Source organism: Musa acuminata, chromosome BXJ1-6 (assembly GCF_036884655.1).
Source record: "Musa acuminata AAA Group cultivar baxijiao chromosome BXJ1-6, Cavendish_Baxijiao_AAA, whole genome shotgun sequence".
NCBI classification, from domain to species: Eukaryota; Viridiplantae; Streptophyta; class Magnoliopsida; order Zingiberales; family Musaceae; genus Musa; species Musa acuminata.
In genome coordinates, this window is record NC_088332.1 from 7780370 (window position 1) to 7797057 (window position 16688).

Sequence of the window (16688 nt, forward strand, 5' to 3'; positions counted from 1 at the left end):
GGTGTCCCTGACTTCGCCTGACGCCGTTGGACTCCGGGGAATGTGCTCGAGGATGAAGCAGGCAAAACATAACACGAGATGTATGCCAATAAATGGACTGCATACGCACATTTTGCCAACACTACCAAATTGGAACTCTAATGAAGTCTGTAGAGAAAGCTATCATTCCAACAGATAATTCGTGTGTTTAGCCTCCGCTGTCTCACAAGCAAGCAAGCAGGCTATTTATACAAAAACAAAATTGCAGATATTGACATTATATGAACAATACTTATTTCAGCAGACTCGACTGTACCAAAACTTTCCACAGCATCATTCCAATTTTCTTCCATGAAACAGTGTCTGAGCGTCCCCGAAAGTTGATGGCGAAATCGAGCTGCGAATCCAAAATAGTGTGGTTGGCACTGAAGCAACGTTCTCATGCTTCCCCCTCTCTGGGTTCAGCGCCGATATGGGTTGTACATCCAATCTGAGCTTCTTTCCAGCATCCCATCCCAAATTGATTAAGCAAACCAAACTCACCCGCTTTGGTCCCACATAGGTCCAAGACGTGATAACTCAACTGATTACAAGTAAATGAAGCAACGCTACAAGTTCCAAGCAATTAGGCAAACACATCAGATGCACTATTGTTGGAATGCCTCGGCAAAGAAGCCGGAGAAACTACATACGTGGTGTCGACTGCTAAATCTGCAAACTCATTTAGGTATGTTTATTATACTAAACAAACTCCATATCCTCCTTTAGAATGCAAAGAAATTTTGGTCAGTCGCAGCCAAAAAAACGAAAGCCACATTACTCATAATAAAGTCATAAACACCACCTAATGCAGCTTCTTCACTACATGATTGTATGACCAATAAACCGCAACCTTTGCAGAACAACAAAATCCCTAAAATGATCATACTTGTTTTCTATTTTGCGAGATTCCCAGAACCTTCGAGTCCGATAACGGAACACTCCCTCGCTGCTCCCTCACAGAAGCCAAAAAAAAAAAAAATCGCAGTTTTCAGCAATATAGCTCAGATAAAGAGACAACATACACGAGGGAAGAAGAGAAAATGGACTCGAAATTTAAAATTTCCGTCTAGGGCTTATGAACAGAGGAAAAACAATAAATGACCAAACCAAGATCTGATCTTTTACCCGGAGGAAGCAACGATCGGCGCACCCCGGCCTAGAATTCCGTCAAATCGATCAGAATGGAAAACGAAAGAGGTTGTATGGAGATATGTTAAGAAGTGAGAAGGAGAAGGGTCTCGGATCCTGTGACAGATCGAGAGACAGAGAAAACAGGGCAGGGTTTTGAGGATCGCAAAGATAGGAGGCCGTAAAAAGGCCGTTTTAAAGAATCTCTTCAGTTGTTATCTTTATTATAACGCAGTCGTGAAAAATCATCATAACGGCGGTGCCGTTATTTCGAACAGTTACGAACCTGACCTATACCGAACACCATATGACAGTCACGTGACATCGGTTGCGTTCTTTCTATTTATTCCCTTGCATCTCCATTTTCCCTTCCCCTCTCCGTGCGGTTTCGAAGGAAGGGAAGAAGCGGAGGCCTCTCTCGCCCCATCCCTCTCGATCTCTCCACCTCTTTCGCGATCTCCAGGTGATTCCGATCCTCCTCTCCTTCTTCTGTATGTCTGATCCAGAAGATCGCCGCAATGATCGATCGCCGAAATCCTCAATCTTCTTCTTCCGTCTTAAATCATACATCGATCTCTTGTGGGGACTCTCGGATCGGAACCCTATTCATGTGGATCTTGGGTTTTTTTAGCCTTTCCATATCTTAGTCTCATTTATTATTGTGTTGGATCTTTGATCCGTGCATTTTTGTTGTTTTTACCTTTTGGGCTGATTTTTCGTTATGTTTTCTCTTGATAGCTGAAGGAAAGATGGGGTTGTCGTTCGCAAAGCTCTTTAGCCGCCTGTTTGCGAAGAAGGAGATGAGGATCCTGATGGTCGGGCTTGATGCCGCTGGTAAGACCACAATTCTTTACAAGCTCAAGCTTGGAGAGATCGTCACCACCATTCCAACCATTGGTGAGTATTGTTCGCTTCCCTAAATGTGCTTTTCCCAATTAAAATTTAATATTCTGGAATGAAGTGTTCTTTATTTCTGTGATGGCTACTTGATACTTCAGATAATAAGGCTCACGTTCGTGTTTGGATGGTGCGCTGGTGATACTGCGCCGATCTAATTGACATGTTTTTTTTTTCTAAATATATAATAGGTGGTTGTGAACATTGATCGTCTTGTTTCATAAATTCATATTTGCTTATGCTCTATTTGCTCACAATCATAATTTTAGCTTTCTGCTTCACGAGAATGGGTCTAAAATTATGGGAGGAAAGAAACTTGAAACAAATTTAAATTCATGATAATTCTCTTTATTTCACCTGTCGAATTGAGTATTTTGTTTGCGGAACGGACTCATGGAATATGTTATCACAAAGATACTGACAATGTCGGGGCATAGTCTCCAAACCATGATTTATCTCTCCTTTATGTGTACCTCTTAACTTCTATGAAAGAAATTCCTGAGTTTTCTATTAATCTTTTATCTACTTATTGTTTTTGTTGCATTGCTAGTGTAACTGACAGATATTGCCAACAATCATTGTATCAACAGTTTTACAAAAAATTTTAGCTTTTTGGTCATATCCTGATTTGTTTGGACTGTAGTAAATGCATATGGAGTATTTAACTAGATTAGTACTTTGTTTTCCTTTTTCCTACTCTAAATATGACCTTCACTTTTTGTCCTCAAATAGCTTTATATCAAAAATAAGTTCTAGAAATCGTTGGTTGAGTTGATGAGGCTTCCAGTTGTGATGATTACATTTTCATTTAAACCGTGTTTACTTATTCAACACATGAGCAATTAAGGTTTTTTTTTGTCAATGAGCATAATTTTTTGCTTTCTTATAGCAGAAGCATGACTTTTAATAAATTATGAATGACTTAATGGCTGCTTGGTGTTTAGCAATCGAAATGTACATGCTTACACAATCGTAGATTTAAAAGTTTTTTAAATAAATTTGGTTGATTTTAATGCAGGATTCAATGTGGAGACCGTTGAGTACAAAAACATTAGCTTCACTGTATGGGATGTTGGTGGTCAGGACAAGGTATTGCTGTGATTATGTTAGCCTGTTTTTCATTATCCAAGCATCTGTGACAAGAGTTGTTTGAAGATGATCATCTTATGAGGTTAAGTTGCCTACAACAAATTATTATTTTACAAAACATTTAGGTGTTCTAAGGTATGGTTATCTTAAATTGGTATGCTACATATCAGTACTTTACTTGTAAAAAGTAGCCTGATTCTGTCTCTATGATTATTCTGGTAAAATGCAACTTGTTTGACTGTTTACTCAACGCCTATGTTCTGGTGATCTTGCTGTTTGGAAGAACAGATCAGACCTCTGTGGAGGCATTACTTCCAGAACACACAGGGCCTTATTTTCGTTGTTGACAGCAATGACCGTGATCGTGTTGTTGAGGCAAGAGATGAACTCCACAGGATGCTAAATGAGGTAACTTCTTCTAGTGATGGTATGCCTTTAAATATGTAATGTTCTGTTCGCATAAAACAGATTTGTTAAAGCCTAACTCAAGTAGAATTGTTGTGTTTATTGGATTATGTTAAATAAGCTTTGACTTCTGCCATCAATTAACCTTAGAAATGAAGAAAATGTTCTTGTTCTGCACTACTTCATACATAATCTCATACAAAATTTCACTTACATGGTTATCTAGTGGATTAAGTGAATGATTCCTACACGTGACAAAGTTGTTGATTGGTGTGATAGAAGGAACTTATATGATAACAGTTGTAAATTTCTTGTGATTTTAGATGACAAAAGAAAAAAAGATATGTATGATCATTATACCGATAAAAGCTATTAAGATCCATTTTTTATATTTTTGGATACAAAGTTAGTTGAGAAAGAAACTAATTGGGTAAATAATTCACCGGATGATTCTTTCAAATGATTTATCTAATCATGATTTTCATCGTTTGGTGGATCAACATTTTGGTATTTGAATGCCCTTTTAACCCATTTTACCAATCATTTAGTTCATATGAAATTTAAAACATGTCAGATATCTTCTTTAGCAACGTAGCATCTTTTTATTACTATGGATTACTGTTCCATCTGTTTTTAATGTGTTTCGATACTGATAGGATGAGTTACGGGATGCTGTCTTGCTTGTGTTTGCTAACAAACAAGACCTTCCAAATGCAATGAATGCTGCTGAAATCACTGATAAGCTTGGTCTGCATTCCCTGCGTCAGCGACACTGGTAAGATATTCTTCACTTGATGAGCTAATACATATGTATGTATATATATATAGGTGCAGAAATGTAAAGGAGTTGATTTTCTGCAAATAGATCAAAGCATATGTTTGATGGTGACATTAGATAAACTTAATATTAGGTAGCCTTTTGTTTGTTTCTTTTGGTAAAGGACCACTTGACTTTCATTTGAAGGTTTAAAATTTTGGTCAGAAAGCTGCTTTTTAGAAAATCCAGATTGGCTTTCTAGAAAGGACCATTGACTTTCTTTTTTTTTTTCCCAACCAAACCGGATGTTTTAGAAAATCTCTTCATACATCTGGTGACTTTCTTTTTTGAAAGGACCACTTGCAGAAATTTTCAGGTTTCTTATGATTGATTAAAAAATATAGGTCGTTCATACTGCTGACTGGTTTTCTGCACTTTATATTGTTTTAGGTACATACAGAGCACTTGTGCCACATCTGGTGAGGGCTTATACGAGGGGCTCGACTGGCTTTCTAGCAACATTGCCAGCAAGGTATCTACTAACTCTTTTGTTCATCCTTATGGTTGGTTAGAACTTTATAATCCAAGTCTATGTATGCGTGCATCGCATGCATGCACCAATTCCCTTTTTATTTGTCAAATTCTTGAGAGTCGTGGCATCATTTTCTTCTTTTTCTATTTAATGGAGGAGAGAGTTGGTATATATGCAGTCGTGGTGACCCAATATTTTGGTGCTTACATGCTTATTATTTGACAGTAACCAAGGTTGCTTGGAGGGGCGCATGACAGCATCAGTATTATGGAATTTCCCACATTGTTGCACGCTTTTGGGACACATCGGAACCAACGCAACTTATAATGTTTCACTTGAATGGGTCATCTTTTTCCCTTGTCTTATGCTTTTTCAAAACCTAAGTAATACTTTGGCAGTAAAATAACCGTGTTGGCTACCTTACACCTGTTCTATGTTTATGAATTCTTTTTGCTGGTATGCTACTCGCTTTGTTGAATAGGTTTGGGGATGATGCTGGCCCTATTATTTTATCTGATATTTTATTTTGACATAGGATTTGCTTATCTTGGTAGGGACGATGCATAATGGGCTTTTTTTACCAACCGAGCAATTAATTCAGATGAATGTAGAAAGTTTACCTTTTAGGGTGGGTGGTCGAATGTGATCAACTATATTGCCATCTGAAAAACAAAATTTTAGCATGGAATATTTGGCATACGTTAGTTATTATATTATGACAGACAGACTCATCCTCCTAAGTTCTTCAGGAAAATTAAAAACAGAGAGCTATTTATCACACTTGTCAACTCCTGAAAGAGAGCCCCTCTTCTAATTCAAAGTGAGAAAACAAAAGAACAGCGTCTGCTTTCCCTGTACCAGCAGAGAGTCATACACCTGCTGAGAAATAGAAACAAGAGAAGGGGCCAAAATGATTCCCAAGAACAAACGATGGAACCGAATTCATTACTCCTCGGCATAAGTGCTCCTCCCTTTATTTTGCACTTGCAGCAGTACAAACACTAGAGGCCAATAGGATCTTAGCTCATTTAAGGCCATGGATTCCACTCTCTTGTCACAGTTGGCACCAAATGACTCCCAATAATTCCAGCCTTGTTATGCTCTTTCGTCTAAGCAGGCCCTACATCCGTGGCTTGCCTCTTTTCTTGTCGTCGATGCGAGTCCCAACGCAAGTGGCTTCTATTCTTATCACACAAGCTTCGTCAAACATGGCTGGCTGGCTTTTCTCATCCCTCTTTCCATCCTTGCATATGCGGTCCAGTCTCGAATGAATGGTATACAGATGCAGCAACTTAATACCAATAACACCAAGTACCAAAGATGATGTGATGAATTAATTATACATGAAATTTTATACCGACGAAAAAAATTGCAGAACGTCCATCAGATGAGCCTACCTACATAAGCAGCAGCCGTACACGTGAGGTTTGCAACCGCTGCTGAATCATGATACAATTACAGAGGCTATAGAATTCAAGAAGCAGAGTTCAGAAGCTCGCAGTCACTTATTTCCAGTTTTATTGTCGTCGATGGAAGTGGAATCAGCTCACGTAATTTGGGGCAGGAGACGAGGTTAAGTTCACGGAGCGTGCGAATCTCACCTGCTTCCACTTCAAACAATTTCTCCAATAAAAGCATGTTCCTAATCGTAAGAACCTCCAAGGTTGGAAATCCCAATATATTTCCCAAGTTTCTCAGCCGGTCCATCTTTTCTACGTGCAACTTCTTGAGCCGCGGTAGCCGCCCAAGCGAAGGCAAGCGTTCGCACTTGACACAGCCGGAGAGTCTCATCGTTTCTAGCTTCCACAAAGACCGATCATCCATCCAATTCGGAAATGTTCTTCCCGGATAGTTCACAATCCATAGATGTTCGAGATTCCTATGAGGACGAAGCCTGTCAGCAACTTGCTCATGCGGATTCCTTCTTCGGTTTTCATCGGCTGAGGTCTGAAGAGGCTGAGCGGTCCACCGCAGCGCCAGCTTCCTGATGTACTTCTTCCCCATCAAATTAGCCGCTCCGGCATCGCCTGCATCCGCCATCTTCTCTAGCTTAGAGATGCAAAGCTGTCCTTTAAGATTCAAATCCTTCAACTCGCCGATGTTGCACTCGCTGCCGGCGGTGACGGTGAATCTCGACAGCGTCTGCAGAGAAGTTAGACGCCCAATTCCGGGTGGCATGGAATTCAGATCAGCATCCCTTTCCCAGTCGAGATGCAAGCCAAGATGCCTGAGGTTGACTAATTTGCTCGTTCCTTTGGGCAACTCCGAAAGCTTGTCGCACTCGCTCAGCTCCAGAGTCTTCAAATTGTACAGGTTGCTCACCGATTCGGGCAGCCGTCGAATGCCAGTTCCCCTGAGGCCGAGGTACCTAAGGAGAAGTAGATCACCGACCGAATCTGGCAATTCTTCTATGTCACTATTGCTCAAATCCAATAGCCGCAGCCATTTTAGTTTGAAGAAAAGATCTTTCGGAACTTGCCCCACTTTAGATTCGCCATACGATCTGAGTGTCCGCAGACATTCGTAAGCGTAGAGCTTCTCCAATGTCACCGTACTTAGCTTTGGGTGAAACAGAGATGCATAACGAGGCCGTCCCGGCGGATCATGCAGCACGCCATCCTCTACGATCAGTAGCTCATTCTTGGATACGAGGCGGGCTAGATCATGGATCAGGCTGGGCATTCGGTATTTCTGCTTGTGTGACCTCTCGAAGAACGACCCCCATAGCAGGCGATCGAAGTACCTGCCGCCGATGGCCTCCGGCTTCCTCGTCCCGTTGCGCTGAACCAAGCCTTCTGCTATCCACATCTGGACCACCTCGTCTTTGTCGAATTCGTATCCGTTTGGGAAGAGGGAGCAGTAAGCGAAGCACTGCTTTAGCGGGTAGGTCAGATGGCGGTAGCTTATCATGAGACGGGACAATATCTCATTGTTGTTCTCTTCGAGAGCCCACATCTCCTGGTGGATGCTCTCCCAGATTTCTTCGTCGTTTTCGTCGTACAAGATGGCGCCGAGCGACTTTGCGGCCAAAGGTGATCCCTGGCATCTGCTCACTATCTTCCTACCGATCTCCTCCAGGTTAGAAACGACGGTCTCTTCAGGATGCGGGAATGCCACACCACGAAGCAGCGCCCAGCAATCGCTCTCGTTCAGGCCTTCTAAAGGGAGCACTTGCTGCGTCGTCATCCGACTCGACACCACTTTGCTCCGAGTCGTAATCAAAACCTTGCTTCCTTTGGCTCCGTACCGCAGAGGAGCGCGCAGCGTGTCCCAGAAGCTGCAGTCGTCCGCCCAGAAATTGTCGAGCACCAGAAGGAACTTCTTGCCGTCGAGGAGTTCCTTGAGACGATGGTGCAGGATGTTCAAACTCCGATCGTTGCAGGTTTTCTTGGTTATATCATCGACGATCTCTTTCGTAGCCGTGATAACATCGCAGCCTTTGGGCAGCGACACCCATATCTTCAAGTCAAAGTACTCGTCGTCGCCAACCGCAACCGCTGGTCCTTTCCCCTTGTCATCTCCAGAAGGCCGTTTAGGATTGGGGTGATTCTCCCCTCTATCCTTCTCAGAGAAATGGTCGAAGACTAATTGGGCAAGAGCGGTCTTACCGACTCCCGCGACGCCATAAATTGGGATCACGGAAGGAACCGTCTCGCACTCCTTTGTCAGGGCACGCACGATCCTCTCGCAGTCCTCGTCTCTCCCCACGACGTTTGATCGATCGAAACACGCCACGGCCGATGGAGGAACCGAATCCGGGGAACTCTTGGCTCGCCTGCTCCCATCGGAGGGCTTCAGTTGGAGATTATTTCGGCCATCAGCGATCTCCTTGAGTCTGTCCTGGATCTTGGCAACCTCGATTCCGATGCTGCGGCGCTGGAGGAGACCGAGGTCCGGGCCGACGGAGCCGAACCAGAAGCGCTTCCGCTTCCGCGAATCACCGTCCTTGGCGAGCTTGGCGACGTCGAGGAGGGTCCGGTAGCGGTCGAGGAGATCGTCGGCGTCGAAGGCGACGGCCTTGAGCTCGAGGAGCCAGCCCTTGACGGACTCGTCCACGATGTAGCGGCGGTCCTCGGCGTCGGAGAGGAGGGATTGGGCCCGAAGTAAGGTCCTATGGAGCTTCTGGGCATCGTCCTCCACGCTAAGGAGGCGGGAGATCTCGGATCCGACAGTGGAGCATAGCCATCCGAAGCCCTTGTTCCAGAGTTCGACGAGAGGCGCTAGCTCGCCGAGCTTGGAGACAAGATTTCTGAGAAGTTCCTCCCGATCCATGGTAAGTGATCGGTCGAGGGGACAGGAGCAGGAGAATGACAAGATGGAGGAGGTGGTGGTGGCTGCTGCCGCTGGATCTTTGTGCGGAGAGAGGAACTGGAGGTGGTGGATCGACTTGACTTTGACTCGGAATACCTCTACCTAATTAATAATGATATTAAAATTACATAATTACGCCAGTACTTAAGAAAGATTATACACCTCACCTTTGGGCAATTTCCACAAAACACTTTTTTTTTATTTGTCTCATATGATGCATTTCATTTAAAATTTTTATTTTTTTATTTATTTTTTATATTTTAAATATGTAAATTGAATCGAGTAAAATAACAACTAGGGTAGGCACACAATTAGATGGAGTTAACCTTTGAAGTTAAGTAAGAGATTAGCGAATTTAGTATTACTTTAATATTACGATGCACAATGAGTAAGAAGTTAGATAGACGAAAACTATGATGGAACTAAGGGTTAAATGAAGTCGATTATGAAGAGAGTCGATCAGACAACAATGAGAGATATTTAAGGTATTAGAGAAAAAATAAGGACATCAAATGAAAAATCTAAAAATTAAACTAAAATTAATACCTTTAAATTATTTTTACTAATATTTTAATTATTTTATAATTATAAAAAAAATAAATTTAAAACTAATTTTTAATAATACAGAGTTAGCCGACGTTAACAAGAGGGCATAAGTTGAAGAATGATATTACAAAATTGGGTTCAACCACAATCCAAATCTAAATTCGATCAACTAATGGCATCTCGGCCGTGCTGGTTTCTTGATTCAGACCACGCGATCACCGAGGAGTCTCCGATTGGGCGAGAGCTGAGTTGAATCGAACGCTCTCATTGGGTCGCACCGCATCAACAACCCAACAATAACCTCAATGGTGCTGCTGCTGCATTCACAAATCTCCGTCTTCCCAAACTGTCGATCGGAAGATCCCTTTTAATCGGCAGCAAAACTGCAAGTGAGACATTAAATCCAACACCCCATAATGTCCCACCGCATTAGATCGATAGAGGTACAACCAATCCGAGCCCAAATCTATGAGACAATGATTCATCGTGGTGGGATCCATTCCAATTCTGTATAAAGCGTAAACAGCTGTACAACAACATGGGACGGTTGGTCCGACTGCCCTGCACAGCATCCGCACTCCAAATAAAATCTAAAGCTGGCTTCTTGCTGTACAGCACACGCGGTGGCGTCCCTCTTCTTTCCGGTCGTTGAGTGCCAAGTAAGGATCCAATCCCCTGTCTGACCCCCACACACACACACGCACAAGTGTGAGGAGCTCCGGTTTAGTATTGCGGTACACATAAGGTGGGCGGTGGGCGGTGGCGACGGAGAAAGCATACATTAACATCAACCACCGTCCGGAAAAGAAGACAACAGCAAAACAAAGATTTAAAATAGGAAAACAAGGAAGAGAGAGAGAACAATTTTTACAGATCAGTCGTATGGTGGTAAGTGCACAAATAGACAACCAAATGATAGCCTCTGTTCGTATATAGGGATGGTGGAGAACCATCGGATGTGCTTCTTTTTCTGACCTCCACCATTCTTTCCACCACCATACTCGATCCATCCGAGCCCTGCCCTCGCCTCCGCAGGTATATCTATCTTTCTCTTTTTCCTCGCACGAAGATGTATTCTGGGAAATCTTCCCCTTGCCTTTCTTCGGTCTCGCGACGACGGATCCTCCTCCGCATCCTATGAGGCGTGCGATTATTCTATGACCTGAATTTTCTGCCGTCTCAGATTTCGGATCCGTTGTCACCTGTAATGTTCGATCTCTGCACTCCTTTTGCGAGTTTTATCGGGGGAATCTTGATCTTGATCTCCTCGGAATATGATGTTCCCTGCGTGCAAATTGCTTTCTTGATTGGATGAATGAAGAAGAAAGTTGATGTTTTTGATGATCTGATACGGATCTGTTCTTCCGCATGTTGGAAGGTCCAGAAAGCAGACTAAATCGGAGAAACTATGTTCTCCTTTAATTCTTGTCAGTAATGTCAAGAACACAAATTTCCTTTATCGTTAGGATTTTTCCCTGCTGGATTAACATCTCGCTACGACTATTTTCACCTTTCGTGTTTCCTCTAAGCTTCCTTTGTTGCGTTTTCCATTCATCGCATCTGGTTTTGTTGTGATATGTTTAGACCGGAGGAGGGCTGTCTGTGGAGGGCGAGCGGCAGGAAAGATGGGTGAGAGTGAGGCCATAGCCGCTAGATATTGGTGCCACATGTGCTCTCAATTGGTGAGTCCGATCGTGGAGATGGAGCTCAAATGCCCACATTGTAACGGTGGATTCGTGGAAGAGATGGATGCGAGAGGAGACATGGACGATCAGGCCCTCTCCCTGTGGGCCCCGATCTGGCTCGGAATGCTCGGAGGTGGCTCCTTGCGCCGCCGGAGAGTTCACAGGGAAGAGGAGAGGGAGAACTCGGACCCGGACGGAGACCGCCAAGTGGAGACCATTCGACGAAGGCGGAGGAGGACCTCCGCCATCCTTCACTTGCTCCATGTCCTCCGGGAGGGGAACCGACGGGAGTCCGATGGGGCCGACGCCGAGAGGGAGAGCGGAAGGCGTCGGGAGAGCCTCATCCTCATCAATCCTTTCACCGATCCCATAATTCTGCAAGGATCATCGGATGCCAACCAGCTGCTAAGCCACAGCAGCAGCACCACCGGCGTTTCTCCGGGAGACTACTTTCTTGGCCCGGGTCTGGATCTTTTGTTGCAGCGTCTAGCAGAGAGCGAGACGAGCCGGTACGGGACGCCGCCGGCTCTGAAAGAGGCCGTGGATGCAATGCCGACGGTGAAAATCGAGAAGAATACGAGTTGTTCGATATGCTTGGAGGACTTGGAGGTGGGTGATGAGGGCAGGGAGATGCCCTGCAAGCACACGTTCCACAGCGGTTGCATCTTGCCGTGGCTGGACCTCCATAGTTCGTGCCCTGTTTGCCGGTTTCAGATGCCTGCCGATGAATCGAAGGTGGTCCCTAGCGCAGGCGGGAGTGTCAGCAGAGAGGGCGTCGGTGGTGGGGAAAGCCTTCCTTGGCCTTCCCATCGCTTGTTCTCTTTGCCAGGGTCTCAGAGCAGCAGTAGCAGCTCTGTTTCGTCGCCCCCATCATCGTCATCATCGACCTCAGGGAGTAACTCTCAGCCAAACGAGAATTGAAGATGCCGCTGCCTCGAGGGTTTTTTTGGGTAGCTTCTTGTACATATATCGTTTCATCTGCTGATTTAGCATGCCGAAAGAAGGAACGAAACTACATGCACTGTTCGATTCTCGAGTTCCCCTTCTATTGTGATCGTTCGCTTTGGACGCGTATACCTGCAGCAAACAGCAGGTAACAATATCTCATCATGTCTGATCGATTGCAGCGCCGGTTGATACTAGAAATCATGCAAGTTCAAATATGGAGATCGATTGCAGCAGTTCCTTGTGTTTTGGCCTGTCGATCCGCTCGCCATTCTCGAGCTGCTTTCGATCTGACGAACACGTGAAGACGTGAACTCGATAAAAGCGTGCAACAATGGAGAGTATGACTTGAGAACCAGTCATGAACAGAACAGCAATAGATCATTCGTCTTCGCCTGTCTGCCTCAGTTTTCCCAGAAGATTAACTCGCAGCACCTAACCAGAATCATTCTTTTGGGAATCATCAAGCCATGCATCCGTAACTCGGGTGGCCAAGCCAATTCTAATCGGCGACCGGAAGAGGTGTCGTCGGCTGCATGGATGCGTGCCATTTTTCTTATGACGTACGAATTGCGATGGAAGAAGCGACGAGGCATGACTTGCAAGACATGCTCATGTTACATAATCGTCTCACTTTTCCGAACTAAATAAGTAGCATAATCATCTCTTATGATCAAAAGCTTGCATAATCTTACCTCGTTGTTCGATTAAACTAAATAAGGCAAAATGCTTGCTGCCAGTTCTCGTTTGATAGACACATTCTTCATGGTTAGCATAAACAACAATACTGGTTTAGGTAGCACTATGACCAGCAGCAATTGATTGGTGTTGCCTAAGACATCCATTGGTTATCCGGTTGCTTAACATTCCAGAACTCATGAAATCTCTTGATAAGCATCACATACAGCATAGTTGGAAGTCAGTTTTGATCAAACACAAATAGAGACAGAGACAGAGAGAGAGAGAGAGAGAGAGGAGAGGGAAACACTAAGAAGGAGCTGGTTGAACAAACCATGTCATGACTTATCCAAATCATGGATGATGAGAATAGCACACTCCCGGGATTCTGCATCACAGAAAGCAATTTAAACTCGGAAAACATGATGAAAGCAAGCGACAAGTGTATACGTACACGTTAAAAGATCAGCATATTTGTGCATGTAGAAGATATTGGTCTTTGTTTTGGGAGGGGGAGGGGGTGCAAAGACAAGCCATGGCGTGATGCAATTAGCTGAGATGCCTCTCCTCAAAGCTCAGCAAGATCTGGTGCCGCTGCTCGACGTGGATGGAGAGCTCGCTTGTCGCTGTAATCTACACGGTGCTTGACGTCATACCACTGCCGAGGATACGAACTGCATGAAATAATTACAAGATCCGGAAGTCTTGGTTAGCACAGGTATATGGTGTGCTATTGCTTCCAAGAAAAGTCGTCGGGTTTCCGTAGCATGAAGCAAGGAATATATGAATGTTTCCCAACGATGACTGTGTTGCAAGTATCTGCCACTATGGCATTTGTTTTTTCTCTGTGCCAAGTTATTTGTTCGCAGTACACAGTGTTGCTTCTTGGGTGAGTTAGAACACGCTGTAGTGCAGCTGCATATAGATAGATAGATAGATAACACCAAGATTAGGGCACAAGTTGCACGTGTTCTACATGAGTAGGCAGAGAGTATTTGTCGCAAATTTTCTTTCTTTCTCCGGATTTTAATGCATGAAAGCTGAGCCTAATTACTGTACCATCGTGCAAGGAGTAAGCCATTAAGCCAAGCAAATCACACGAATAGAAGAACCCTTCCTCTTCCTCTTCCTCTTCCTCTTCCTCTTCCTCCCTCCTCAAACTTATCTTGGCTCAGCTCATCTTTACAGATTACAGTCATCGTGTCGTTTTTAGATTTTTGAGCAACTCAAATTACTGAAGAGAAGAGAAGCCGATGACGGATGAAAGGACGAGAAATTTGAAGTGAATTTAATTGATCTCAACGGGACACGCTCTCCGTGCAAATTAAGAACAAGTCTGAAAGGACTGAACAAACCAAGAAAGCAACGACGCCGGATCTAATTGCACCATGGAAAATAGTATCTGGGTGAAGATATATCATCGATTAAGACATCGAATATGCACATCCAGAACATTTTAGAACACAAAACCCAAATGATCTCGTTACAACAAAGGTATACAATTTGCAGCAGTTCCATCTGACACAATTAAGTATATGATACAGGACAGGAATCCCGGAGATAGATCAAGAGAATAAACATTCACACTAGTTCTGACACCTCCTCCCGTTTCTCTGTCCTTAGCGTATAGAGAGAGAGAGAGATACACTACGCGTACGATAGGAAATTTATGTACAGTAAGAGTCCACGCAGTCTCCTCTATGATTAATAAGACATGAGAGGAGTTGGAGATAAGATATTAAGCGATCGTAACCCCATGGAGTTAGCCCCTTCAGTACTTCCATATATTGTCCAAATTTATCACCGGTCCACATGAAGTATTGTCGAAGTCGCCAAAGTGATTTGACACCATGGAGGAGGAGATCTCGGTGTTGTGATCAGTGCTCAGGCCGGTGTCCTGGGAGGGGCAGCCCATCGAATTGTTCCAGCACTGCTCCATCTTGCAATGCCTCCTGATGGCAGAAGATGCATCATGGTCGGCAGCCAAAGCTCTCGTCATTGCTTGCTGCTGGTGCAAGTGGCCCGGAAACGACCAGTAAGGGCTTTGGGCAAGGACTTGTGAGTAGAAGACCGAACTCTGAGGCGGATTTGAGCTCACTTGATCCTCCATGCCCATCATGGCGGAAAAGCTAGGAATATCTTTGAAATCAAAGCCTTCCTCTTTGTCGATGAAGCATGAGCTAGGTCTCGCGTCGGAGTTGAGGTAAGGAGGATCCATGAGAGGGGGCAATGCGGTAGAGTCAAAGAGATCTTTTCCAAGAGAATCAATCCTTTCTGATCCAGGTGGTGGTGGGCTTCTCGTTATTCCCATGTTCTTATGAAAGACCCTACACACGACCCATTCATCCTGCGATCACAAAGTTCAGATTTCCGACAACCCGTAAGTTTTGCCCTAAAGGAATTAAGGAACGGAAAACGATTAAGTTCTCTGATGAAAGGAAATCTCGTGGTTTGGTCGCCATGGAGAAGAGATGAGTTTACCTTTGCGGACTTTGGGACACCGGGGAATGGGAATTTGCCTTCGAGCCTGAACTCATGCATCACCCAATTAGTCTTGTGTCCTCTGGGAGCTCTTCCTCTGTAGAACACCAGCGTCTTCTTCATCCCAACAAGGACTCTTCTCCCCCTGTAGATCTCCTTATCTTTTCCTGTGGCCTTCCAATAGCCAGCTTCTGTGGCCCTGTTGGTCCTCATGCCAGTCGGGTACTTCCTATCCCTCTGACAGAAGAAGTACCATTCCTTCTCTCCCATCCTCGCTTTGCCTTTAGAATCGAAACAAAGTTTGACGCCCGAGTCAACACGATCAGAAAACCAAGCAGCAAAAGGAATCAGGGTGGAAGAAAAGATGTATGAAAGAGGAGAAGCAGCAGGTCGATTACTCGGAAGATCCCATGGCTCGCACTTGTTGAGGTCCACCTCTCCCATGGCTCTTGCGCTGAAGCCGCGGTCGATAACCTTCTGCGAGAGGTAGTGAGTTATAATCTCCTCATCCGTGGGGTGGAATCTGAAGCCGGGGGGCAAGTCCATGCAGTCATCATCCATGTTGAGCACCGAAACATCGACCATGATTGCACCTTGGAAACACAAGAATAAAAAGATGAAGAGAAAGAACACAGAAAGCTATGCAACCTCACGACTTCCCAAAAATGCAAGACGCTGCAGGCAAAATGAAGACCCAGGAGTGGGAACAAAACAAGCGAGGATACATGTGAACGGAGAACATACCAAATTGTGCTGCGACTTCGAGGTGGATTTAAGAAAGAAGAAAATAGAGGGCAGGGAGCTACTTAAATAGGCGCAGGGTGGGTTCCTCGAAGCCAAAGATCCGTGCCATTCAAGTCATTTCTAGGAGAAGCCTCATGGGGGAAGGTCCCCAGTCTTTTATTGCTGCAGTTACTGGTTTTGCAGCCCACATAATTCTTTACATGAATAGAATATAACTGTTCCCACCCTATATTTTAGTGGAGGAATAGATTATACTAAGTTTGTCCTGGTCTCTCTCTCTCTCTCTCTCTCTCTCTTCTTTATGCCACTTCCTGTCCATTTTGGTAGGTATCTCAGTGCAACATGACAAGAGAGCTTGTAGTAAGGTGGTTTCAGTGTGTTGCGGCATTGATCTTGTGAGGCCAGAAACTAAATATGAATGTCAACTTTATGGATTAGTTTAAGAGGAGATGAGGTAGGCAGATGCATT

The 16688-nt window shown here is 44.4% G+C and overlaps 4 protein-coding genes and 1 long non-coding RNA gene across 7 annotated transcripts; 2 read left to right on the plus strand and 3 right to left on the minus strand.

Moving 5' to 3' along the window:
• Positions 1-141: 141 nt before the first annotated feature.
• LOC135675997 (uncharacterized) lies at positions 142-1387 on the minus strand. Its single transcript, XR_010514103.1, has 2 exons — positions 1147-1387; positions 142-967 (listed from the first exon to the last, which is right to left on the minus strand). It is a non-coding gene; the product is annotated as an uncharacterized LOC135675997 (long non-coding RNA).
• Positions 1388-1468: 81 nt separating this feature from the next.
• LOC103987304 (ADP-ribosylation factor 2-B) lies at positions 1469-5288 on the plus strand. Its single transcript, XM_009405566.3, has 7 exons — positions 1469-1612; positions 1888-2046; positions 3065-3135; positions 3424-3543; positions 4197-4315; positions 4748-4829; positions 5055-5288. Exons 2-7 carry the CDS (start codon positions 1899-1901, stop codon positions 5055-5057), a joined length of 543 nt encoding a protein of 180 aa, XP_009403841.1. The 5' UTR covers positions 1469-1612; positions 1888-1898; the 3' UTR covers positions 5058-5288.
• A 1014-nt stretch (positions 5289-6302) lies between these two features.
• Positions 6303-9101, minus strand: LOC135675412 (putative disease resistance protein RGA3). Its single transcript, XM_065185565.1, has one exon. The coding sequence runs from the start codon at positions 9099-9101 to the stop codon at positions 6303-6305; it is 2799 nt and encodes a 932-aa protein (XP_065041637.1).
• A 1326-nt stretch (positions 9102-10427) lies between these two features.
• On the plus strand, positions 10428-12407 carry LOC135582542 (E3 ubiquitin-protein ligase SIRP1-like). Of its 2 annotated transcripts, none has more exons than XM_065186722.1 (2): positions 10428-10890; positions 11271-12407. In XM_065186722.1, the coding sequence occupies exon 2, from the start codon at positions 11312-11314 to the stop codon at positions 12290-12292; it is 981 nt and encodes a 326-aa protein (XP_065042794.1). In that variant the 5' UTR covers positions 10428-10890; positions 11271-11311; the 3' UTR covers positions 12293-12407. The 2 variants fall into 2 exon arrangements, with proteins under 2 accessions (XP_065042794.1, XP_065042793.1); XM_065186721.1 differs by having other exon boundaries at positions 10436-10721.
• A 2041-nt stretch (positions 12408-14448) lies between these two features.
• LOC135582549 (NAC domain-containing protein 92-like) lies at positions 14449-16333 on the minus strand. Of its 2 annotated transcripts, XM_009405571.3 has the most exons (4): positions 16220-16333; positions 15874-16068; positions 15476-15756; positions 14449-15341 (listed from the first exon to the last, which is right to left on the minus strand). In XM_009405571.3, exons 2-4 carry the CDS (start codon positions 16058-16060, stop codon positions 14766-14768), a joined length of 1044 nt encoding a protein of 347 aa, XP_009403846.2. In that variant the 5' UTR covers positions 16061-16068; positions 16220-16333; the 3' UTR covers positions 14449-14765. The 2 variants fall into 2 exon arrangements, with proteins under 2 accessions (XP_009403846.2, XP_065042797.1); XM_065186725.1 differs by lacking the exon at positions 16220-16333 and having other exon boundaries at positions 15874-16210.
• Positions 16334-16688: the final 355 nt, after the last annotated feature.

Coding starts and splice junctions, on each gene's coding strand:
- LOC135582542 (XM_065186722.1), top strand. CDS start 11,312: ATGGGTGAGAGTGAGGCCATAGCCGCTAGATATTGGTGCCACATGTGC.
- LOC135675412 (XM_065185565.1), bottom strand. CDS start 9,101: ATGGATCGGGAGGAACTTCTCAGAAATCTTGTCTCCAAGCTCGGCGAG.
- LOC103987304 (XM_009405566.3), top strand. CDS start 1,899: ATGGGGTTGTCGTTCGCAAAGCTCTTTAGCCGCCTGTTTGCGAAGAAG. Junction 2,047..3,064: donor CACCACCATTCCAACCATTG/GTGAGTATTGTT, acceptor ATTTTAATGCAG/GATTCAATGTGGAGACCGTT. Junction 3,544..4,196: donor TCCACAGGATGCTAAATGAG/GTAACTTCTTCT, acceptor CGATACTGATAG/GATGAGTTACGGGATGCTGT.
- LOC135582549 (XM_009405571.3), bottom strand. CDS start 16,060: ATGGTCGATGTTTCGGTGCTCAACATGGATGATGACTGCATGGACTTG. Junction 15,757..15,873: donor CGAGCCATGGGATCTTCCGA/GTAATCGACCTG, acceptor TCGATTCTAAAG/GCAAAGCGAGGATGGGAGAG. Junction 15,342..15,475: donor GTGTCCCAAAGTCCGCAAAG/GTAAACTCATCT, acceptor TTGTGATCGCAG/GATGAATGGGTCGTGTGTAG.